The sequence below is a fragment of the Saimiri boliviensis genome, chromosome 5 (genome assembly GCF_048565385.1).
Source record: "Saimiri boliviensis isolate mSaiBol1 chromosome 5, mSaiBol1.pri, whole genome shotgun sequence".
NCBI lineage: Eukaryota > Metazoa > Chordata > Mammalia > Primates > Cebidae > Saimiri > Saimiri boliviensis.
Genome location: NC_133453.1, coordinates 129,157,534 through 129,182,968, shown reverse-complemented (window position 1 = coordinate 129,182,968; position 25,435 = coordinate 129,157,534). Strand labels below are relative to the sequence as shown.

At 43.1% G+C, this 25,435-nt stretch overlaps 1 protein-coding gene and 1 non-coding gene across 11 annotated transcripts in view; both read right to left on the bottom strand.

Moving 5' to 3' along the window:
• Positions 1–25,435, bottom strand: part of CPEB1 (cytoplasmic polyadenylation element binding protein 1) — a 111,236-nt gene that overhangs the window by 18,932 nt on the left and 66,869 nt on the right. For 8 of the 10 annotated variants that reach the window (XM_074399958.1, XM_074399956.1, XM_074399957.1 and 5 more), the window contains one exon: positions 9,902–10,090. In XM_074399958.1, coding sequence (XP_074256059.1) covers positions 9,902–10,055 — 154 coding nt within the window. In that variant the 5' untranslated portion in view covers positions 10,056–10,090. Of the gene's footprint in view, positions 1–9,901; positions 10,091–10,456; positions 10,634–25,435 lie in introns of those variants that run through there. The other 2 variants (XM_074399960.1, XM_039479857.2) reach the window with 1 other exon arrangement.
• On the bottom strand, positions 17,903–18,065 carry LOC120368135 (U1 spliceosomal RNA). The gene has a single exon (XR_005582340.1). It is a non-coding gene; the product is annotated as a U1 spliceosomal RNA (small nuclear RNA).

The following is a 25,435-nucleotide window of genomic DNA, read 5'->3' as shown; positions in this document are numbered from 1 at the left end:
CTACAGACCCCTTTTCTCATTCACATCAATTTGTATTCACTATTGTGTTGGTACATCTGTTTCACCAGCCACAAACTCATCTACCTCCACTAACTTGAAAATTCTCTAGTGTGTCTATAAAGGTATCTTGAGGCTTTGTCAAATTCCTGTACCAAAGCTAGGAATTATCTCTGTAGTGATCCTTTAATCTGACAATAAACCTACCAAAGCAGAAAACAGCATGACAACCCATGTTGGTCCCTAACAAACTCTACTTCCTTAAGTGCTCACAGTTCATGGTGGTTCATCTCTTCTACAAATCTGGACCAGGTTCACTTAAGCTATTACCAACTTAGTGAACTTCTGGCATGCGCCAAGCACTGTGTTAGAAGCATTTTAGGTAAACAGTCTTCACCAAATCCTAAGTAGATATTACTGCATCCTAACAAAAGGAAACCAAAACTTGGGGCAGTCAAGTTTGTAAAAGTTAACAAATAAATGACGGAGTGAGACTGGATTCTTTTCCACTCCAAGTACTATTCACTAGTTTTTTTGTTGTTGTTGCTGTTTGTTTGTTTTTTTAATCTTTAGGACTTCACATCTGTTTGTCTTCACGTTCCTGGCACCTTTCCTTTGTCTGAATCCTTTAAGACCGTAACTACAAACTAGTGATGTCACCTACCAAAAGTTCCTGCTTTAGGACCTAGAATATTTGAGTCTTAAATCTTACCTAGGGCCTCGACACCACAGGAACTCATTAAAAATGCATTTTGGGTCCCACCCGAGACCTGACTCAGAATCTCCATTCTTAAAAGATCCCCAGGAGATTTGTGTACACATTAAGTTTGAGAAGCACTGATCCAGGCAAACCTGAGGCCTGCTACTTCGAATTCCTCATCACACCCAAACACCTTTCATATATAATTATTTCCTCTGACTTAAAGACTAGAGGTTATGGCCTACTGCAGTGGTTCACACCTGTAATACCACCAACTTGGGGGACTGAGACAGGAGGATTGCTTGAGGCCAGGAGTTCAAGACCAGCCTGGGCAGGCCTAGCTCTTAAAAAAAAAAAAAAAAATTCAGCCAGGCATTATGGCATGTACCTATAGTCCCAGTTACTCAAGAGGCTTAGGCAGGAAGATCACTTGAGCCCAGAAGGTTGAGGCTGCAGTGAGCCATGATTGTGCCACTGCACTCCAGCCTGGGCAACAGGACAAAATCCTGTTTCGGGGGGCGGGGAGGAGGAAAGACTGGAGTTTATAATTAAAATACAGTTCTCTCACTAAGATGGTAAATATTTAAGAGAAAAAAAAGGCATCAGATAAAGAAATCAACATAGCTATATAGGACATTTACTTAACAGTTCCTTCTCTCTAAAAACACTGGGTGGGAGTGGAGGACAACACAGAGAGGCAAGACAGGCACAGTAACCATGACCAAATAAGAATATTTTTAAAAAGGCCGGGCGCGGTGGCTCACGCCTGTAATCCCAGCACTTTGGGAGGCCGAGGCAGGTGGATCACGAGGTCAAGAGATCGAGACCATCTTGGTCAACATGGTGAAACCCCCTCTCTACTCAAAATACAAAAAATTAGCTGGGCATGGTGGCACGTGCCTGTAATCCCAGCTACTCAGTAGGCTGAGGCAGGAGAATTGCCTGAACCCAGGAGGCAGAGGTTGCGGTGAGCCGAGATCGTGCCATTGCACTCCAGCCTGGGTAACAAGAGCGAAACTCTGTCTCAAAAAAAAAAAAAAGAATATTAAAAAAAAAGAGTGGTAAGGGTTATCACAGTTTCAGGAAAAGTGATGGCCACAACAAGCTGATCACTGTGAAAAACATTCAAGACAACCAAGGGACTTTGTAAGCTCATACTGAGCAAAACACCCAAAGGAGCTAGGGGTTCCTTAGAGCAGAAAGAGAAAAATGTTATTAAGGATTTAAGGACATTACTGGGTCACTTGACAAAACTGGAATAGGAAGGACAGTTTAACCAAAGTAGTATATCAACTTTAACTTGACTGAAGTTAACTGTTTCCTTATGTATGCATGTAAGATCATCTCTATTCTTTTTTCTTGAGCAAGGGTCTGCCTCTGTAACCCAGGCTCTAGTGCAGGTAAACAATTACAGCTCACTGCAGTCTCAGCCTCCCACCTCAGGCTCCCAAGTAGCCAGGGACATGCCACCATGTCTGGCTAGTTTTTTTTTCTCTTTTTGGAGAGACAGGATTTCACTATGTTGCCCAGGCTGGTCTTGAACTCCTGGGCTCAAGCAATCCTCCTGCCTCAGCCTCCCAAAGTGCACAGAGCCACTGTGCCCAGCCTATTTTTACAACTTCTATAAATTTGAAATTATTTCCATTTTTTTAAATGACAGGAAAGTAAACAAGTCAATTCCCATTTGGCTTTCTTTGCCCCTTTCAAGGTAACTTATCTAATCAGCAAAGGGAAATCAAGAACAAGCACTAGGAACTAGGATCCCAGAGGGTAAGACAGTAATTGAGTACTTTTGGAGTCTCTGCCTATTAGAAGAAATAATCTGCTTTTAAATATGCTTTTTAAAGTCTCAAAAAATTTGCAAAGATATTTGCAGGCCCACATGTATAAGAATTTGTGCCTTTTCAACCAAGCATATCAAGAACCAGCTTTACCACCCTACTCGAATAGCAATTAGCTCAATACCTGGCAAAAAGCAGGTAAACAATGATAGCAGAATTCTACAGAAAGATAGAGGGTACTGTATTCCACAGAGCCAGTATGCTCCCTGAGGCTCTACCCTTTTCCAATAAGAATACAATTTAAGGACACAATGTTGACTTGAGTATAATACAGATTTAGGGGACTAAACCTTAACTCATCCCTACCCAGCCCATCACCAAAACAGAGGTTTAGAGAACCACAGTAACTCACCACATCACATTTGTGACAGTACTTCTTCCCTGGGTCTCAATTTCTTCAAAGAGAAAAAGGCTGAAGAAAACTGCTCTGATTGAGCAGGGGCAGGGTGGAAATCACCCTATCCTGATCAATCCTCCCCAGACTCTCCTGGGATCTTCAGGGCCACTGAAATACATTCCTATATTCAAGTACAAGGGCAAGGAAGAGTGTCTCACTGAATTATATGCCAACCACATAGAAAAACAGGGAAAGGACTTGGATTGATGGCTCAGAAGGGGGCAATGCCATCCTAGAGAATAGGATCAGCGTGCCCCAGAATTAACATGTGGGATGTTAGCATCTCCATGCATCAGTTTCCTGCAAATATTAAATCAGAAGGGATATACTCTAAGTTTGACTAGTAGACACTGAGAAGACAAGAGGCCTAGAACTTGCCAGCTGGTTTGATATTTCCTTCAACCCACAGACCAAGTGAATTTTGTCAAAACTGCCACCCATCGTCAAGATGCCCTAGAGTGACCGAACTGTACCTCCATAGGGCCTGGCCAGGCAGTTTTCTGAGTATCTACAGATCAAAGGAAGGAAAGAAGCAATTACACTGGGTTCTTAGGGGAGTAGGGGGGAGTTCATTTCAAGAAAGGAAGCCTGTCTTGCTCCCAGCTCACGAGACCATACTTGCCATATGTAGGGTTGCTGAGTAAGCAGCACCGATTTCCACCAGCTGGGAATCAGGAGGAAAGGAACAAAACAGCTAGCATTGGACTGTTCCCTTTTACATTCAAAGCCATGAGTATACCTAACTGGAAAGGTACTCTCTTTAAGCCACAGAAACTAAAATCCAGTGGAAATGACAGGTCCCTTATAATGCAAGTCAGTGTCTCATCTCAAAATCCACTCTCCATCATGGGACACACAACTTCCTAAGTCCAAATGTCAAGTATTAACCTCGATGGATTAGAGGAATGGGAGGGGTGGTGAGAAGTCCTAGAGTCAACCCCCAATAATGGCCAAGGCCCTGACCTCTTTGCTCTGTTCTCTCCTGGCCTCTAGAATGCAAGGGATCATGGAAGTCTGAGGTATACCAAGTACCTCCAGCTCTGGTGTCCATGTGTCCAGCAAATCTCCATCTTCTAGAAGTGGGTAAGACATTGTGCTCTTCCTAGAACAGAAGTACCCATCCCCACTCACATGCTGGCAGGAATCAGCATCAGCCACAGATATCGCTCAGAGAAGTCACGGGGAGGAGAGGACCTGGCAGAGCGTTCCAGTTCATTAATGCTACCTCAGAGTATAAGAGACCAAATCAGCAGTAATATTTTTAGACTGATTGTTAACTTTCTCTCCTTTTACCCTTCTATGCCATCTCCTGTCGGTTTTACAGCTGAGTCACTGTTCGAATTTTCGGAAGCCTTCCCCAAGAGTACAAAGGCACCTAGAGTGTGATGGCAGTATTTGCAATGGTAACAAGGGCTTGGCACTGTATGTCTGCATTATAAGACCATCTGAGGTTGAGCTTAGCTGAAGCAGAGACTAGCCCCAAAACATGATAGTCAAATGCTTGTTACCTAATGGGAGTAGTCTAATGGGGAAAATCCAGACCAGGAGCCATTATTTCTAGCCTGTGATATAAGACCATATTCCTGAAACTCTTTTTCCCTATCGCCATCCTTGGTTCTAGGATGCTTGCTCAGGATCTCTCTCAGGGCACAGGAAGCGGGGAGAGAAGCATTCATTCTAGATATGAAAACAGAACACTCCGTCTGTGACTCCAAATCTGCAACTCTATACCACATCTCAACCGTGGCGGTAATGAGAGTGCGGACTCCCCCTGCTGACTGTGGATCCCACAAGTTCAAGTTAAGTGACAAACACAGCCCTTCTCCCCAGTGTAACACCCAGTCCTAATCACCAGGAAAGTTCCATTACCTGCAGAAAAGACATATTCATGTCCCTTGTAAGGTCAGCACACATCCTGCCCCTGTTACCAAATCAAGCCCCTGTCAATCTCTTTCTCACATTGGAGGCCTCTCTAGCCACACTGCTTCTGAGGTCCTCCCTCCTCTCTGCACCGAAAGCTTTCCCAGACTACTTGACTCCACAATAGAACTCATGCTCCACTGTATGATGAAAACTTTGTATAAATACATTGCCATGCCCTAGAAGTTACAGGGCCCAAGATACTGATCTTTGAAGAATCTGTCCATCTAGCTAAATCAACACAAGCAGGAGGCAGAATAATAGGAGAGACCTTGTCTGATCTGCAGTTAAAAAACACCCAGGATAGCTCTCAGCCTTAGCGCCATTTTTTTTGGAAACCTCTGCGCCATGAGAGCCAAGTGGAGGAAGAAACGAATGTGCAGGCTGAAGCGCAAAAGAAGAAAGATGAGGCAGAAGTCCAAGTAAACCGCTAGTTTGTTGCACCGTGGAGGCCACAGGAGCAGAAACATGGAATGCCAGACGCTGGGGATGCTGGTACAAGTTGTGGGACTGCATGCTACTGTCTAGAGCTTGTCTCAATGGATCTAGAACTTCATCGCCATCTGATCGTCGATCACCTCTGAGACCCACCTTGCTCATAACCAAAACTGCCCATGTTGGTCCTTTGCCCTGGACCTGTGACATTCTGGACTATTTCTGTGTTTACTTGTGGCCGAGTGTAACAACCATAAAATAAATCACCTCTTCTGCTGTCTTAGCTGAAGAATTAAAAAAACAAAACAAAACAAAACAAAAAAACAAAAAAACACCCAGGATAAACACACTGGCTCAGCACTCATCATTCATTCAAAAAATACGTATTATCCATTAACCAGGCACTGTTCTACTGCTGGGAATACAGTAATGGAAAATTGGGAGTTGAGGCAATTTGTAAGAGACGTTGGTTGGGCTGAGGAAGTCCATGTTCTACACAGGACAGACCTAATCCCGTTCTGATTGTCGCCTCAGAATTAGTGTTTCGAAGAAGCTTCAGGTGCGAACTGCTGAAGACTCCCTCCTCATCTTAGGCTGATCTAGCCTGCAGACCAATGGGGAGAGTGCAAGTGACACAGCAAAGGGAACATTCCATTCACTTATTAGCAGTTAGGGTAGAAAATGAGAGTCTGGGCCAGGCACAGTGGCTCACGCCTGTAATCCTAGCACTTTGGGAGGCTGAGGTGGGTGGATCACGAGGTCAGGAGTTAAAGACCAGCCTGGCCAAGATGGTGAAACCCCGTATCTACTTAAAAAAAAAATTAGCCGGGCATGGTGGCGGGCGCCTGTAATCCCAGCTACTCGGGAGGCTGAGGCAGAGAATGGCTCGAAGCCAGGAGGCGGAGACTGCAGTGAGCTGAGATCACACCACCGCACTCCAGCCTGGGCAACAGAGCAAGACTCCATCTCAAAAACAAATGATAAAAACAGAGCGTGAATGGGTTAGTGCTCAAGGGACTTCTAAAGACGAGTGAGAAAAAACAGACAATGCCCTCTGACACTGATATCTTTAGAATGCATATATGGTCTGCCCACTGGGCTTCTGCACTAAACATCATTAAGAGAGTCCTTATTTCCAGGTCCCCCAAAGTAGTCTCAGCCACCTCACTCTTCTGCTGAATAATTCTGCACATAGAAGAGTTACAAAGGGTAAGGCAGGAAGACATATACAGCGGGTGGTGGAGCTGATGAGCTAAGACTCAGGGACTGAAAGGGAACTAGAACTGTCTACCATAGGCCCTTACCTTCAGAGATCTCATGAAGGGAGCACACCACCTCTACCTGAATAGCCTGTGTAGTATATGGTTATTTTACGTTTTCTCACTCAATATTGTTAGGGTTCTACTAACAGGACCACAGGTTTAACAGGAAGCATATGAGTTTTATAACCAGAGACCTGGGTTAGAATTCTGAGTCTTCCAGTAGTTGTGCCACTTTGGGCACTTCGTAACCTCTGTGAGCCTATTTCCTCATCTCTGCAAGTATTAAAATCATGTGATATACTTAGCACAAAAAGTAGTCGATAAATGGTGGTTGTCAGTCATTCTATCCCCCAGTCTGGGATACTGAGGACAGCTTCTATAGCCCTGCTGTTCCATTACAGATCTTAAGACATTGCAAGCAGGATAAGGGCAGCCCTGGACATGTACCACTGGGGTATGAGAAAAATGCACTTATAATACTCATCTAGCCCTGAAAGCCTTCCTCCCCAGGAAGGGGGGTGGTGCCAAATGGTAGGCACCATCTAGAAGAGAAGGACCCCACAAAGTGTTACATCCAAGCTCATGCAGGCCTTGCAGGTACAATTTCAAAAACAGGTTATTCCAGGGTCTTCTTGCAGGACTACGAGGCCAAGAACATCTAGACAGCAGAAGTACTCTGGCTCCTGGAGAATGGTATCCATGTACCAGCCTCAAGCTGAGAATCCGATTAAAGGTTGTTACAATGAAGACAATCCTTAGACGAAAAAATGGAAGCCCCTATCATAGCAGCTATCATATAGCACTTGGTATACTTTCTCATTTGTTTTCCTTTGACAGCCATGGAGATTCTTAAAGGTAATAATTTTATCTTATTCACTGTTGTACTTCCAGTGCTGCACACAACAAATGCTCAATGTTTCCCGAAAGAATTTGGCCAAAAGCCCTACTATCTCCAACCTTGCTGATTACTTAAGAGTGGTAGAAGATGGTCAGATGTGATGCCATAGCTGCCTACCTTGGGCCATGTATCACCAAGCACAGCTCAAGGAATAAGCTCGCATCTTGGTCTCTACACAGAGGCAACAGTGTAACAGGATGTCGGCAAGGATAACCCCCAAATGCCCAAAGCTGTTGAAAGCCTCCTCCCTCACTGAAGTAACTGAGCTAGCTGGTTTTCAGATGGAAAGGCAGTGTAGGCACTGGAATGTGGGCTGCATGTTCCCGCATTGCTGGTGAGGGTGCACGATCTGGCACTGCAGCTGGCTGGTGGGAGGGCTGCATCCTACTTCAGGAGGCGGTACCCTCATGTGGGCTTTCCAAGAAGGCCCAGAGCCCAGGGAAAGAAGAGTGATGGCTGTCACCACAGCTCCAAAACCAAAAGCAACATGACGATTAGGGATGGGTGTGTCCTCAACCCTCAGAAAGAAGACATACCCACACAGCCAGATCATGCTGCTGGGGTAACTCTGGTTCTCGTCCTTATGAATTCTGAGGCTCAGGCTGCAGTCCCTCCCTGGTCCACAAAATCATGTAGTTATTTATCACTAAAGTGCTTGGGATGGAAAGTGGAAAAGAAAAACCATTTCTATTTCAGACACAAACAGCTACAAGCACAGGCCTTTCAGGTGGTGGGGAAGCTGTGGATATTATGACTAGATCCAAGCTACTTTTAACGGCTGAATTTCACAGCAACTTTCAAACCAAGCTAAGCCTTCAGGAAGAGCACTGCAGCTTAGAGAACCAGAGCAAAAGAAGGGCTACGCTTCAACCTGTTACCAGTGAAAGACAGTGCCTTGGTCAAACACTGATCACCCATAAACAGGTACCTATCTCCTATGTGAGCTCTTGTATCTCTTGCTCCAATACAGCAGAAGTGAGAACAGGAGAGACTGGCTTCATAGGCCACCAAGGTTGGCTTCAAGAATACACAAAAAAACGTATCATGGTGTCCAAGCCAAGGTCCCCAGGCATAGGAAACCAAACAGTGACACCATACTTCCTTGCCTAGGGGAACAGGGCAGTTACTGACTTTTCTGGAAAAATCTGAGTCAGCAGAAGGCCAGTACTTCAAGAAACCCTATCTTAACCCAGAAATAGTTACTTAAGGTTAAGCTCTATATCCCCATCCACATCCACATCCGACAATTTCAATACCCCTCCCCTAAATGGGGTTTTACCAAAACAACTAGGCATTAAAATGCCTAACAGACACAACGAGCCCAGGCTCTGCAAAGCATTCTAAAAAAAGACTTGCGCCAAACAGGGTGGAGGCCACAGAAATCAACAAGACGGTACTTTGCTGCCATGGCTGCCGGTTCCTGGACCAGGAAGGGGAAGGGAAGGATAGCAGGCTTGGTGTTTCCCAGTGTCAGCACCAACAACAAATGGCTGCACCCACTCCTTACTGCCCCTTACCACCTTTTCATCTTCCTAGAATATCTGCTGCCAATACCTCTTTATTATGATACAATTTATGTGAAGCAAAATATGTAGGTTGTAAGTATACCTGTAGTATCTAAGTTCCCATTTCTTCCTGAATACTCCAAGACTTGCCCCTCCTCCTTGTACCACAAGAGGGAAATAAACAGGTAACGGAAGGTCTGAGCAGAAGCAGTTCAAGGGGGGCTGCCAAAAAGTCCCTTTAGTTTGTCCCCATTGAATCCTACCAAGAAGACAAGGGATCCTAAAGGGGAGTGGCTCTTCTTTTATCCAGCTGGTCACTCTCAACACAAAGAAAAGAAAAAAAGGCTCTGTAGCTGGGAGTTACCCCACCCCACTTACCCTGCCTACCCCTTTCCAGGATTAATGCTCTTAACCTTACGTTAAGTCAATTCCAATATCCCAGCACATTATCCAGCCTCATCTGAGGTTAAAATCCTTTCTTTGCCATGATTCAGAGACCACCCACCCTTCATATAACTCCCTAGTTTTTAAAGCCACTGAGTAATTCTGGTCATCCAGTAATCAGCCCTTAACTCCCCTCCCCCACCTAAAAGTGTTTTGCTTCATCATCTCCAAGACAGGCCTGGGCACCAGGGGGTTAGCCGGATCTTTTCTGCATAAGGCCATCACCTTGGGGACCCTCCTCAGGGGCACTCCAGGTGCAGGCTAACAACTCCAGGGGATTTATCAGGGTAAGTGGAAGAGGCATGCCTGCTTTTACGTGGAGCCATCTGTCCTGCCACACTTACAGCTAGCATTTCCATCTCTTGCAAAACAGCTCCATGTTGTATGTGTGTATGGTGGGGAGTGATGCAAAGGGGAACAGAACAACTGTTGCTGTGGATATCTTCGTTCACCACCCCCAATGCACCCCTTTCCCTCAGCCAACTCATTCTCTGGCACTCACCCGAGTGTGTGCTGCTCTGGGCTGAGGAATCTGAGTCCTGGGTGCTCCAGGGTCGGTCCCAGCCCGTCAGACTGAGGGACTGCAGGCCAAGGCACAAGTCATTTGCATCTGGGAGGCCACGGGAAGATTCTTGCGCAGAGGTTGGAAAAAGCATCCTGCTTGTGACTGTTTCTTCAGAGTCCTGGAAGTCTGCGTTGGACAGGAGCACAGCAGAAATCTCAGAGTTAAGGGCTGTTTTCCCCAATATTACCAACAGTAAATATTATTAATAATAGTTTCCCCAGGCTCGCGGGCCAGACATCCAAGCTGGCTGGATGCTGCAGCCGCTGCCTCTGCACTTTTGGGGGCGTTGGAACAAGAGCAGTTGCCATACAGGCCCCCTCCCCACACACACCCCCTATCCCGTCTGCATTACAGACTGGGCCAGCATGTGATCAGGCTGCTGATGCTTCCCGCTGCCAGTGACATCAGCCGGCTGAGCCGTGCAATAGAGAGCGGCATCATCCCTCACAGAACGGGGGAGGAGCAGGAGGGGACAACAGGGAGGAGACTTGCCTCCCAGGGAAAGACAGCACAACAGCTACTTGGAATAGTCCCGGTGCAGTGCCGGTAAGTATGGGTTGCAAGGCAGCGCCCTCCGATCTCCAGCAATGGTGGCCAAGCAGCCCTCAGGCACGACTGAAGTCCTCTCTGCTGACAGCAAAGCCAAAGCAGCCGACTGCCTGCTTGTGTGGCTCTGCCCTCCTGCCCCTCCCTTTCCCTCCCTCTGCTCTCCACCCCCAAACCCAAAAACACTCTAGTCCTGGACTCTCTCCAGCTGCTGGCTCAAGCCCTGGCTTTGCAGCCCAACGCAAAGCTTCACAATCCTGCTAGCAAAAATCTGTGTGCTCCAAGTGGCCCCTGAGCAGCACCCTGACACAGCAGTGTTTACCACTGAGGAACAAGATAACCTTCAGAAAAACAATGTACACTTGGACCCTGGGGAACAACACCTGGTGTTCCAGGCTTGTCTAGAACAGCTTATCACAGAGAAAGGGGGTCAGTTTTGGCAGAGGATGGGAGTCACTGGGCTTTTCCAGGTACACCTCACAGGACATGGCCACAACCCGTATGCCAGAGTGAGACCTGCCCTGATTAGGATAATCCCTGTGCCCAGACTCCCTCACCCCAATAAGATGGGTATTAGTCGTAAGCAGATATAGTGGCCCAGCTCCACTCCTCCCTGCCCTCCTGCAACTGCAGGCACAGACTGAGGAAACACTCTCAAAGCAGCATCTGACAAACCAAAACAAGAGAAACAGTCTCTAAAATATTGTTATGCCCTATTAGAAACACCAAACTCTGAAGCTTAATCACCCAGCTCTGTCAATATTGCTTCTCTTGTCCTTTTAAGAGCCCTGAGCACAATATTGGGCAGCAGTGAGGCCACTGATGCCTCTAATGCCCAGGCCCTCTCTCAGAGGTGCTGCACAAGACCAGTGCTTTATTTTTGTGGCCACTCACAGCCCCAGCAACAAAGTCTAAGAAAGTTCAGCTTCTGGAGCGTCCACCATTTCCTCTTTGCCGTGTCCTTCCACATCAGTCCTTTTCCACCATGAGCCCCGGGTCACTGTGCTTCTTCCTCACACAGGAGGGTAGGGCAACAGGCCCAGATTCAGTAGACAGGCTTCTCACACCTGGGACTCAGCTGGTAGCACTCCACCTGCTTGTTCTTCCCTGTTGCAAGGAGAAGCAAACAGATACAGGAAGCATTTCCACCTGGGACCTCCCATGACAGGGTCAAGAGGATACTGCTGCCATAGGAATAGCTGTTCAGAGCTTCCTGTAGTACACCCTGTGTCCATAGGCACTCAGGTATAGCCTAGAGGGGGAAATTATCAGTCTCCTTCCATTGGAGATTTTTTTTTTTTAAGCTTTGCTGCTGTGTCATCCATCCACGGTATTCCTGCTGGCTGTAGATACTCTGCTTGTTCCCTATCTGTGTTTGTCAAAGCCTTGTTCATCACTGCAAAGGTCAAGCAAGAATTGCCCATATTGGTGCTGTCCCTACCCCTGACTACTCCCCCTCTTGCTTCTCTACATTCACCCTTCCCTCAGCTAAGCATATACTTCAGACTTCACCCATATGTATTAGTTACCAAAGCATAATGCTTCCTTCATCCATACTTACGTATCTATTGCCCCCTAAATGAAGTATCTATATAATCCTCTCTACCCCAAACTGAGGGCATCTATGTCTAGAAGCAGCCATTCTCTACCCGTTAAAATCAGGGTAACTGTGCAGATGATTACCCTCATCCCTCACTCAGAGAGAATCAACTATGCTCTTGCTATTCAAAATATAGTGTGATAGACCAGCAATGTGAGCAGCACCAGGAGTTTGTTATAAATACTGAGTCTCAGGCCCCACCCACGACCGATGGAACTGAGATTTGCATTTTAACAAGATTCCCAGTTAATATATATGTATGCAAAGAAAGTTTGAGCAGTTGGGTGTATGGTAGCTCATGCCTATAATCCCAGCACTTTGGGAAGACTGCCTGAGCCCATGAGTTCAAGGCATCAGTGAGCCATGATTGTACCACTGTACTCCAGCCTGGGTGACAAAGCAGTCCCCATCTCAAAAAGTTTGAAAAGTACTGATGTATACAACTAACACAGTCTTCCCATCCCAAGCTGAAAGACCCCAGGCCTGAGTAACAGGTCTGTTAAACCTGAGGACCAAATGGCTACATACATCCAAGAGCCTGGAGTTCTACACACAGTGTAACTCTACCCTCAGCCACACAAACCCCACAACCACAGACCTCACTTTCCTCCTTATCCACACCTCCAGATAAAGGTTTTCACTACCATTGTAGGATTCCTTCACTAGATCCTCATCAATGGAGGCCATACCTGTTAAAACCGTTAGTGTGGCAGGCTGAAAAAAACTTTAGACGACTAACAGACCTTGCTCTGCTCACTAGGTCTGCCACTGTGTCCTTCTGAGCATCTTTCTGAGCATTTTTCATCTTTTTAAGAGGCAACAGTAGCTACCTTTTAGGCATTTTGTGAGGATTAAAGAAAATACTTGAGGCCAGGCATGGCGGCTCAGTCTGTAATCCCAGCACTTCGGGAGGCTGAAGTGAGCAGATCACTTAAGGTCAGGAGTTCGAGACCAGTCTGGGCAACATGGTAAAACCTCATCTCTACTAAAAATACAAAAAACATTAGGTGGGCATGGGGCACAGGCCTGTAGTCCCAGCTGCTCGGGAGGCTGAGGCAGGAGAATTGCTTGGGCCTGGGAGGCGGAGAGGTTGCAAGATCATGCCACTGCACTCCAGCCTGGGTGACGGAAGGAGGGAGGGAGGGAGGGAGGGAGGGAGGGAGGGAGGGAGAGAGGAAGGAAGGAAGGAAGGAAGGAAGAAGAAAATCATAAACCATGTTCATGTACTGGAAGACTCAATAGTGCTAAAAAGTGATACCCACTAAATTAATATACAGATGTTTCTCAACTACAGTGGGGTTATGGTCTGACAAACCCATTTTAAGTTGAAAACACTGTAAATTGAAAATGCATTTAAATACATCTAATTTATAGCTTAGCCTAGCCTACCTTAACTGTGCTCAGAAAACTGTCACTAGCCTGGGGTCTTTCAGCTTGGGGTGGGAAGACTGTGTTAGTTGTATACATCAGTACTTTTCAAACTTTTTGAGATGGGGACTGCTTTGTTGCCCAGGCTGGAGTACAGTGGTGCAATCATAGCTCACTGTCACTAGTTGGGCAAAATCATTTAACAGAAAACCTGTTTTATAATAAAGTGATGAACATCTCATGTAATTTATTGAATACTGTAATGAAAATGAAAACCAGAATGGTTATATGGATACTCAAAAAGTACAGTTTCAACTGAATGCATATCACTTTCGCACCATCATCATGTCAAAAAACATACACTGAACATCCTAAGTCTGGGACCATCTGCACAGAGTAATCCCAATATACCAGACTTCGAACAATTCATTAGGGAAAACCTTTTTTAAAATGTTGCTGGAACACCACATGGGGAGGAGGGAATAAACTCTAACCTATATACAAACATTAATTTAATAGGTATCTGAGACAATACCTAAGTATAACTATAAAGCTTCTCTAAGAATTATTTTTGTAATTTGGTAGAGGAGAGAGGAAGTGCACAGAAACAAGGTTTTCTTTATGTAGAGCACAGAAAACAATGATCACGAAGAAAGTTGATAAGCTGAACTTACCAAAATCAAAAACTTCTTCTCAAGACACCATTAAGAAAATAATCAGGCAAGCAAGAAAATGTGAGGAAATACCCACGAATGTATCTGACAAATCATTAAAGAAATCTTAACTGTAAAGTAACAAAGTCCCAATTGTTAAAAGGCACAAAATCTGAAAAGCATTTCAAAAAGATTCTATAAATGGCAAATAAGAACTTCAAAAATTGCTCGACATCATTAGTCAAAGAAATCCAAGTTAAAACCATAGTGAGATACTACTGCACAACTACTAGGTGGCTAAAATTAAAGAGACTGTACCACATCTTGCCAACATTTGATATCAATCAAAGCTTCATTACCGTAAATGGTACATCTACCTTGTACCTATGAAATCTCTTATATATTTTCTTCCTTTTCAATGCAAGAAATGGTACATTCACTTTGAGAATAGGTTTGCCCATTTCTTAAACAACTAAACACATATTATCCTATGATCTGGAAATTATACTCCTAGGAATTCAACTAAAAGGAATAAAAGTCTGTCTATAAAAACACCTGTGCAAGCATACTAATAGCAGCTTTATTCATAATCGCTCAAACCTGGATTCAGTCCATGTGAGAATCAACAGAACAAAATGTGGTATATGCATATACCATACTATTACTCAGCAATAAAAAGGAAACTGATACAGGCAACAATATGGTTAAATCTTAATTAAGGTGAGTGAAAAAAGTCATACATAAGTTACGTATGTATGTAATTCCACTTATTTCAATTTTTAGAATAGACAAAACTAATATATGGTGAAAAAAATCAGGTGGTTCCCTCTGGCAGGAAGCAGCAGGGTAGATTAGGAAGGGGTACAAGGGAACGAGCTGAGGTGACGCTAACAGTTTTGATGAGAGTGGGGATACATCAGTCAGAATGGATCTAATGACACATTTAGGATTTGTGGACTTTACTGCATATAAGTTTTACCTCAAAAAGTTATAAACAACTGTAGTTAACAATATGCATGTTGAAGGATTTTGAGGTAAACTGTACCAATGTCCACAATTTACTTTAATGAAGTGAATTATAAAAGTAAAATGTACTGATAAGTGGTTAGGGGGCTAACTAAATGAATGGAGACGTGGTAAGGCAAATATGATAAAATGTTCATTGTATGAGTGGTTAAGTATTATAGGTGTTCACTTTATATTTCTTTCAGCTTTTCTGTATCCTTGAAAATGTTAATAAAATGTTGAGAAAAAAACAAAGTCAGACTTTTTCTGAAAGAAAGTCTGGCTGAACTAATTGGTTTGACAATAAGAACTGATCCCAGGCTGGGCGTGGCTCACACCTACAGTCCCAGCACTTTGAAAGGCCAAGTCAGATGAACAGCTAAGTCAACAAGTTCGAGACCCGCCTAGGCAACATGGCAAAACCCCCATCTCTAATAAAAATACAAAAAAATTAGCCAAGCATGGTGTTGTGCACCTGCAGTCAGCTAGCTGGGTGGCTGAGGTGGGAGGATTGCTTGAGCCTAGGAGGCAGAGTATGCAGACTAAGCTGAGATCACGCCATTGCACTCCAGCCTGGGTGACAGAGTGAGATCCTGTCTCCAAAAAAAACAGAACTCATTTTCTATAAATAAAGTTAAATCTATAGGCCCATGGTTTTGACAAAACATACTTAAAGCAAATGGTAAAATAAAATCATTTAAAAAGAGCATATTGGCAAAAGTGTGCTTTGTTCTGTTTTTGTAGCTGAGGCTATAGGCACATCACTAAGTCCAACTTTTTTTTTTTTATTTTATTTTTTTTAAGAGACAGGGTCTCACCATGTTGCCCAGGCTAGTCTCGAACTCCTGTGCTCAAGGGATCCTCCCACCTCAGCCTCTCAAAGTGCTACCATTACAGGTGTGAGCCATTGTCCTGATTACAAAGGTGTATTTTTAACCTAACTTAAAATTCTTAAATTTCCTACAAATATTGCACAAAACTATTGTAAGTTTTCTCAATCCTTTAAGTATATTAAGATGTATCTAAGTGAAGGACAAAGAGACGTAGTTAGTAGTAATGTCAAATCTGTTTTTTTGTTTTGTTTTGTTTTGATTTTGAGATGAACTTTTAGAAACAGAATTTTGCTCTGTCAGGCTGGAATGCAGTGGAATAAACAAAGCTCACTGCAGACTAGACTTCCAGGCTTAAGTGACTCTCCTACCTCAAACCTCTCAAGTAGCTGGGACTGCAGGTGCATGCCACCATATCTGGCTTTGTTTGTTTGGTATATTTTTGTAGAGACAGGGTCTTGCTATGTTGCCCAACATAAAAGCCATTCTCAGACTCTTGAGCTCAAATGATCTGCCTGCTCCAGCCTCCCAAAGTGCTGGGATTACAGGCGTGAGCCACTGCACTCAGCCTCATCTGAAATCTTGATAAAGCATTCTTGATACAGTTCCAAGAAACTCAATAATTCCATGTCTGGTATGACTAGGTAACAAATCTTCACAGATTAGCTGGTTTCCAGTTCTTTCTTTTGAATAAACACGAAGGAGGAGTAGAATTCAACTATCAGCAAGTAGATGACTAAAAATAATGATACATGACTAATTTTTTGCACAAAACAAAGAGATCAAAGGATTGTAAAAACTAGTTCACTGCCCAATTACTTATTTTATGTGAACAAGTTTACTCAGGGCACAAACCTATGGAAACAAAATGTATACATACAGTGTTAAAAATCCCAAATTGGATGGGCACAGTGGCTCACACCTATAATCCCAGCACTTTGGGAGGTCAAGGCAGGTGGATCACTGGAGGTCAGGAGCTCGACACCAGCCATGGTGAAACCCCATCTCTACTAAAAATACAAAAATAGCTGGGCGTGGTGTTATGCACCTGTAGTCCCGGCTAGTCAAGAGGCTGAGGCAGGAGACTCGCTTGAGCCAGAGAGGCGGAGGTTGCAGTCAGTCAGCCAAGATCATGCCACTACACTCCAGCTTGGGTGACAGAGCAAGACTCTGTATCCAAAAAAAAAAAGAAAAAGAAAAAAGAAAAGAGAAAAGAAAATCCCAAGTCATTCCAGCAGTAAGTCAGTCACCCAAAATTACTTTTCTGTTGTTGTTATTTGTTTTGAGACAGTCTCACTCTGTCATCCAGACTGGACAAGATCTCGGCTTATTGCAACCTCTACCTCCCAGGCCTCAGACAATTCTCCTGCTTCAGCCTCCCCAGTAGCTGGGATTACACACAGATGCCACAATGCCCAGCTGATTTTTGTATTTTGAGTAGAGACAGGGTTTCACCATGTTGGCCAGGCTGGTCTTGAACTCCTGACCTCAGGTGATCCACCTGCCTCAGCCACCCAAAGTGCTGGGATTACAGGCATGAGCCACTGTGCTCGGTCTTAAAATTATATGTGTGTGGTTTTTTTTTTTTTTTCCTTTTTTTTTTTTTTTTTTTTGAGACGGAGTTTCGCTCTTGTTACCCAGGCTGGAGTGCAATGGCGCGATCTCGGCTCACCGCAACCTCCGCCTCCTGGGTTCAGGCAATTCTCCTGCCTCAGCCTCCTGAGTAGCTGGGATTACAGGCACGCACCACCATGCCCAGCTAATTTTTTGTATTTTTAGTAGAGACGGGGTTTCACCATGTTGACCAGGATGGTCTCGATCTCTTGACCTCGTGATCCACCCACCTTGGCCTCCCAAAGTGCTGGGATTACAGGCTTGAGCCACCGCGCCCAGCCTTTTTTCCTTTTTTTAAATAAAAAAAGGAAAAAAAAAAAAAAAGAGGAAAGCGAGAATGCAGTCCCCCACTACCACAAATTATGCAGCTGAGTTTCCCATATTTGGGGAAATTGCAGGGGTCAGCACATCTGGAGTGCAATGAATAAGCCTCACCCTGGGAAAACCACCTTCGTGATCATGGTATCTCCCCACCAGGTATTTATAAAATTACATGAGTTTTTAAAAGGTCTCAATTTGGGCCAGGCGCAGTGACTCACGCCTGTAATCCCAGCACTTTGGAAAGCCGAGGCTGGTGGATCACAGGGTCAAGAGATCAAGACCATCCTGGCCAATGTGGCGAAACCCCACCTCTACTAAAAAGGTCTCAATTTATATTTATGTCATTAAAAAACATTTTCAGACTAGGTGTGGTGGCTCACATCTGTAATCCCAACACTTTAGGGGGCTAAAGCAGGAAGATCACTTTAGCCCAGGAGTTCAAGACCAGCCTGGGCAATACAGGGAGACCCCGTATGTACAAAAAATAAGAAAAATAGCAGGGCATGGTGGCGTGCTTCTGTGGTCCCAGCTACTTAGGAGGCTGAGGCTGCAATGAGTCCTGATTGTGCCACTGCACTCTGGCTCAGGTGACAGATACCTTGTCTTAAAACAACAACAACAACAATAAAAGCAAGCACTTCCAATAAACAGTTATTAAAGAATAAAACTTTATCAAGATTTGTAACATTTAAATTGTCTTAATTGCCCTACCAATTGTCATAGCAATCCAGTATACTTACCATCTTTGAGATACAGGAAATAATTTAAAATTTCAGTTTACATACTTTTGTTGTTACCGAGAAGTATGATGTGTGATAAACAAGACTCTCAAGCATAAAATATTACATTAGGATAAAACTCAGTGGGAGATGTGGACTACAAATAATAGTAGAAAACAAATAATAGAAAAGTTTCCCACTATTTAAAAGAACTGGTTTACATATTTTAAAATAGATTAGTAGGTGTCAAATCTATGATTGTAAATCTGTTTCCACTTATTAAAAAAATGTACATACCAAGTTAAGTATGCAAGGGGTACACTGTACTAAAAATTTTACTGTGGTAAAATACACATGAAATTTACCATTCTAATCATTTTTGCACATACAATTCAGAGGCATTAGTATATTCACATTTTTGTGCAACCATTACCACTATTCACCTCGAGAGCTTTTTTTACCCTAAGCTAAAACTTTGTACCATTAGACACCAATTCCCCACTACCCTCTCCTCCTAGACCCTGGTTACCATTGTTTTACTTTGTCTCTATAAATTTGACTATCATAGGGACCTCGTAAGTGGAATCATACAGTATTTGTCCTTTGTATCAGGCTTATTTTACTTAGCATAACACCTTCAAGGTTCATCCACGTTGTGGTACGTCCCCCTACCCTGTTTTTTTTTTTTTTTTTTTTTTTGAGACAGGGTATCCTTCTGCCACCCAGGCTAGGATGCAGTGGCACAATAATGGCTCACTGCAGCCTTGGTCTTCCCAGCATCAAGTAATCCTCCCACCTCAGCCTCTCAAGTAGCTGGGACCACAGGTGCATGTCACCAGCCTGCCTAAATTTTTAGAGATGAGGGTCTCCTTATGCTGCCCAGGCTGTTGTTGAACTCCTGGGATCAAGCGATCCACCTGCTTAGGCCTCCCAAAGTGTTGGAACTATAGGGATGAGCCACTGCCCTGCATTCATTCATTCATTCATTCATTGACAGGATTTTGCTACGATGCCCAGGCTGGCCCCAGACTCCTGCCTCACTCTATCCTGCCTCACCCTCTCAAGTAGCTGGGACTATGGGTGTGCATCACTGCGCCAGGTTTCCTTTTTAAAGCTGCTAATATTTCAATGTTCATAACATTTTGTTTATCCATCCATCCAATTCATCCACTGATGGACATTTGGGTTGTTTCCTCTTTCACCTTTTGACTAGTGTGAACAGTACTGTTATGAACCCTAACATAAAAATATACGTTCAAGTCCTCGCTTTCAATTCTTTTCTGTGTATACCTTGAAGGAGAATTGCTGGATCATATGGTAATTCTATGTTTAATTATTTTGGAAGCACCACACTATTTTCCCCAGCAGCAGCACCATTTTACATTTTCACCAGTAATGCACATATGTTCTAATTTCTCCATATCCTTGCCTACAATTTATATTTAGTTTTAATAATGGCCATGCTAATAGTGTATAAACCAGTATATCATTGTGGCATATGTTTTTTAAAAAATTAGGTTGTACACAAATTTTGGAAGATTCCTGTTGCCTAATTCATGAATCCCCAATGTTTTAAAAAAATCTCCCCAATACCAGGTTTTTTTTAAATTGCTTTTGTTGAATTGCCATCCAAGTGGTCCTAAAGGCAATGGCATCTTCTTGCAGGATTCCACCTCCCTGGTTACAGTAATGGTCCCACAAGTAAGCATTTGACTCAAGCTAAGCAAGAATTACCCAACCCCATGACTACAGAGACCAGTCCACATATGGGCATGACTTAAGCCAAACTAGCTGGGTATCTTTCCTTGAGATTTTTCTAACTGTAGATAGTGGAAGAACCATTCTTCAGGATTGTCCATGATGCCAAAGGATGTAAGCATATACTCCTTCTCAGAACAGGCAACTCTGTAAAAGGAGATAATGAAACTCACACTGGAAAACGAGCAGAGGAAAGACAGAAATAGACAAAACTGGAGGCCACAAATTCAGTATCCCCAGCTTTCCAGTGATTCCTTCCTATTCAGTGAGCTTTATATCAACAGCCTTCCAACATATACCACATTTTACTAAAGTAAGTTCTAACTGGGTGTTTGATTGTTTACAAACCAGAGTGTTCTGTGTAATTCAGGTCCTTTAGCAAGGATACACCAAACAAGTAACTACAGCATGCAGGATAAAAATCTCTGGTACAAAGCCGGGCGCGGTGGCTCAAGTCTGTAATCCCAGCACTTTGGGAGGCTGAGGCGGGTGGATCACGAGGTCAGGAGATCGAGACCATCCTGGTCAACACGGTGAAACCCCGTCTCTACTAAAAATACAAAAAATAAGCTGGGTATGGTGGCGCGTGCCTGTAATCCCAGCTACTCAGGAGGCTGAGGCAGGAGAACTGCCTGAACCCAGGAGGCGGAGGTTGCGGTGAGCCAAGATCGTGCCATTGCACTCCAGCCTGGGTAGCAAGAGCGAAACTCCGTCTAAAAAAAAAAAAAAAAAATCTCTGGTACAAAAGCCCTTAATGTCCTGGCACCAGATGAGAAAGTCAGCCACAAAAGCAAGCAGGAAAGCAGTTTATACCACCTTGTGAAATTCCTTGCCACACACCGCCCCCCACTTTTTTTTTTTTTTAACTAGAAAGCACACAAGGCTCAGAGATGGCCGTAAACAACAAAGCTACTAAAAGGCAGAAGTGAGATATTTGTTCATCTCAAATCCAGGGAGCAACCTGCTCCCCCGACCTCTCTCCCACCATGAGACACTTTCTAGACCCAGATCTGCACTCATACATAACCTACTCAGACCTGTCTTATCAGTAAGTTAGCAAAGTATCCCTTTTCTGCACTCAGGTCCCACGGAGCTGTGTACTAAACCCGTCCCTTCAGTTATTTAAAACAGAAGGGCAGTGCATTTTCATATAGAGTAAATTAGTACATTTCCGGAGAGAAATGTACTAATTAGTACATTTCCGGAGAGAAATCTGACGAAAATATTGAAAGCTTCAAAAGATAGTTATTCTTTGATAAATAAATTCTACTTTTAGAAATGTATTCTATGTCCAATAATCACGGATGTAGGCAAAAGCTTTAACTTCAAGTACTTCTTACTGGTATATGAAATAGACACCTATTTAAACAAACTCCAAAATATGAAGACTGAATGCCAGAGGTTAACCTTTTTTTGTATCTTGAACCATTTGGCGGTCTGCTAAAACCTACAGAAACATTCTAAGAAAAATGTTTCAAAACATATAAAATAGTAATAATATTGAAATAATGTCAAGATATATACAATGACTGGAAAGGAATCAATATGAATTGTCTGATCATCCTATGGATACCAAATTATTAGGTCCTGCTACTATTGTGATTTGTTGCCTAAACTTACAGTTGAAAGAAATGCTATGTTTCAGCTAAACATCACTGAATATAAAAATACAAGTTTTTACCTGTCTAAATTATTGGACCCCCCGAATTCTATCCATGTATCCAGGTTAAGAATCCCACAGTGCAGGCCAGGCGCGATGGCTCATGCCTGTAATACCAGTACTTTGGGAGGCAGGGAGGGCAAATCATCTGAGGTCAAGAGCTTGAGACCAGCCTGGCCAACATAGTGAAACCCCGTCTCTACTAAAAATGCAAAAATTAGTCAGGGGTGATGGCGGACACCTGTAATCCCACCTACTCTGGAGGCTGAGGCAGGAGAATTGTTTGACCCTGGGAGGCAGAGGTTGCAGTGAGCCAAGATGGTGCCACGGCATTCCAGCCTGGGTGAGAGAGAGATTCTATCTCAAAAAAAAAAAAAAAAAAAAAAAAATCCCATAATGCATCTATCTACACAGTAAAGTGCTACGTAACCTTGAAAAAAGATATAAAAATTAACACAGATAAAAGATAAACAGGTAGTGTGTTCAAAAAGACTGATTAAATACATGATTGAACAAAAACTGGAGAGATATGCCAAAATGTTAACAATAGTCACTTCTGGGTAGTAAGATGACACGATTTTTCCCCCCAATTTGTCTTTTTTTTTTTTTAACAGAGAACATATTGTAACAAGAAAAAAAATGCAAGCTATTAAACTGGGCAAGGTAACTTAACATTCCCTAAATAAATGAGTATTTTTTGCAGCTAAAAGCCCATATTATATTTCAAATTTGACATCAGGAATTAAATGAAATGAAAAAAGGATCATTTAAACAAGCAACAAAACATTAAAAATAAGGACTTTGGAGTCCATTTAGTGCAAGCCCTTTATTTCACAGTAGAAAGACCCTTTCCACAGTGCTAATTCCAGAAGCCTTAAGAGCTCATCTCTGCATAGTTCCCTCTACCCCCATAAAGGTACTCATTTATTCAGACAAAATGATGCAACATATCTACATTTGGAAACTAGAACACATTTTCCAAAGTGGAAGTAATCCAGACTCTGATCAAGAAACAACCAACAGTTAAGCTTTCAGTGGCAAAGCCTGGACATTCCAGCAGATGGGGATGGTACTATGCAGAAGACGACTTTCAAAATTTGAATGAAAATCATATTCTCTATTTTTCAAGGGAGAAAAAGAGCAGAAAACTTGTTTTTGAAGTCCAAAAGGAGCTAGGCAACGTACAACTATCACCATATTCCTCAAAACAACACCATGGAGAAAAGGCATTACATCCATTTTACAAGCACTGAAGTCACAGAAAAGAAGAGGTGAAGCAATCTGACCAAGATCACACAGCTAAGCACTCAGATCCCATTCAAAACCCAAGCCCTTACCCCACCATGCCCTTTATACAATTATATTGTAAAATTCCATTTTATTTTTTAAAGTATTGGCCAGGTGCAGTGGCTCATGACTATAATTCCAGCACTTTGGGAGACTGAGGTGCGCAGATTACCTGAGGTCAGGAATTCGAGACCAGCATGACCAACATGGAGAAACCCCATCTCTACTAAAAACAGAACATTAGCCAGGTGTGGTGGTGCATGCCTGTGATCCCAGCTACTCAGGAGGCTGAGGCAGGAGAATCACTTGAATCCAGGAGGCGGAGGTTTTGGTGAGCCAATATTGAGCCACTGCATTCCAGCTTGGGCCACATGAGCAAAACTCCATCTCAGAAAGGTATACAAACACAAGCAAAAAGTAAACAACGATCACTGTCATATCTCCGTAGCATTCCTTGTCCTCAATCCTACTCTTTTCTCTGAACAGTTTGAGATACTCCTTTTATACCATTTTCGATGCATTTGTGAACACTGTTACCAACACTGGTACTACTCAACTTTAAGTTCTGCCAATATGATAGATTAAAATATACGCTACTTAATAAATGAGAATCTTGAGTGTCAGGTACTAGCCAGGCAAACAGGATATGATAAGAAAAAAAGAAAAACAGCTACAGCTCTTGTCTTCTTGGGCTTACTAGTGTAGCGGTAGAAAAAAACTGAGAATGGTTTAAGTGATAAAGTGTAATTGTGAGTGAAGTGCTAGGAAGCAAAGAGAAATCAGTAAACAGAATAAGGTGGTTTCTGGATTAACGGGGGAGCACTAGTTAGAATTTCCTTGGGTAAGTATGCTTTTCGGATATTTGTTAATATCATTTGCAAAGTTAATCTAATTTAATTAGAAGGTTGAAACATTTTTTTCAGACAGAAAAAAAAAAAGCCAGTAGCTACCAATTTTCAGTTTATATCTTTGCCCTCTTTAAGAGTGAGTTCTTATCCTGTGGTTTTTCCTTTACATCAGTAAGCCTGTACTTATTGTCCTCTAGAAAGAGAAATACGCTAAAAGAAAGAATACTCTAAAAATAATTTTGTTATACTTTTCTAAGCACTACACTTGATGTGCTTTAAACTCTGGATTGTTTACAGAGGCCTCTCGTTTTAAATGTTATTTTCCTTTAAAAAAAAAAAAAAGATTACCTGAAATAAATCTGATCTCTCCTTTGCATTTCTGTTTGGAACAAAAAGTTACCTAAGCTACATTTTGTCCAGTAGTAAAAACTAACTTCAATCAATCTGCATGAAAAGACCACTTACAGTTAGTTTGTATTTCTGTGTTCATTGGGAAAGAATGTAAGGAAGTTGTAGGTTCAGGCTGGTTTCACAGCTATTCTAAATTTAGATTCACACACACCAAGCACAAACACTCCCCTCTATACTTAGGGACATTGAATTGCACAGGTGTAAATTCAAGATGATTACTATTCCTAGCCTTCATTAACATTTTAAAAAGTTAAAGTTGCTACTAAGGATGTGTGCTGCCCTAAGCCTGGCTTAAAGCATTTTCCCCAAGGGATTTTATTCATTAGGAACTAGTAGACAATGAATTAACACACTACAAACCTTTAACTTTGCAACAAGGAAAGAACTGCAATTCGCTCTTGTTACCCAGGCTGGAGTGCAATGGCGCGATCTCGGCTCACCGCAACCTCCGCCTCCTGGGTTCAGGCAATTCTCCTGCCTCAGCCTCCTGAGTAGCTGGGATTACAGGCACGTGCCACCATGCCCAGCTAATTTTTTGTATTTTTAGTAGAGACGGGGTTTCACCATGTTGACCAGGATGGTCTCGATCTCTCGACCTCGTGATCCACCCGCCTCGGCCTCCCAAAGTGCCGGGATTACAGGCTTGGGCCACCGCGCCCGGCCTGCAATTGTCTTTTAAGACAGTTTCAAGTTTCCACCCCGTAGCTGTGAGAAAGATATCAGGAAATTCAAAATAGTAAAAAGATTTAAAAGACTAACAGAAAAAGTAATTATTCTACTTATAAAGAAAATGGAAATTAAAATGAGAATTCTGCTTACCAAACCTGAAAAATTACAGTTACAATATTCAA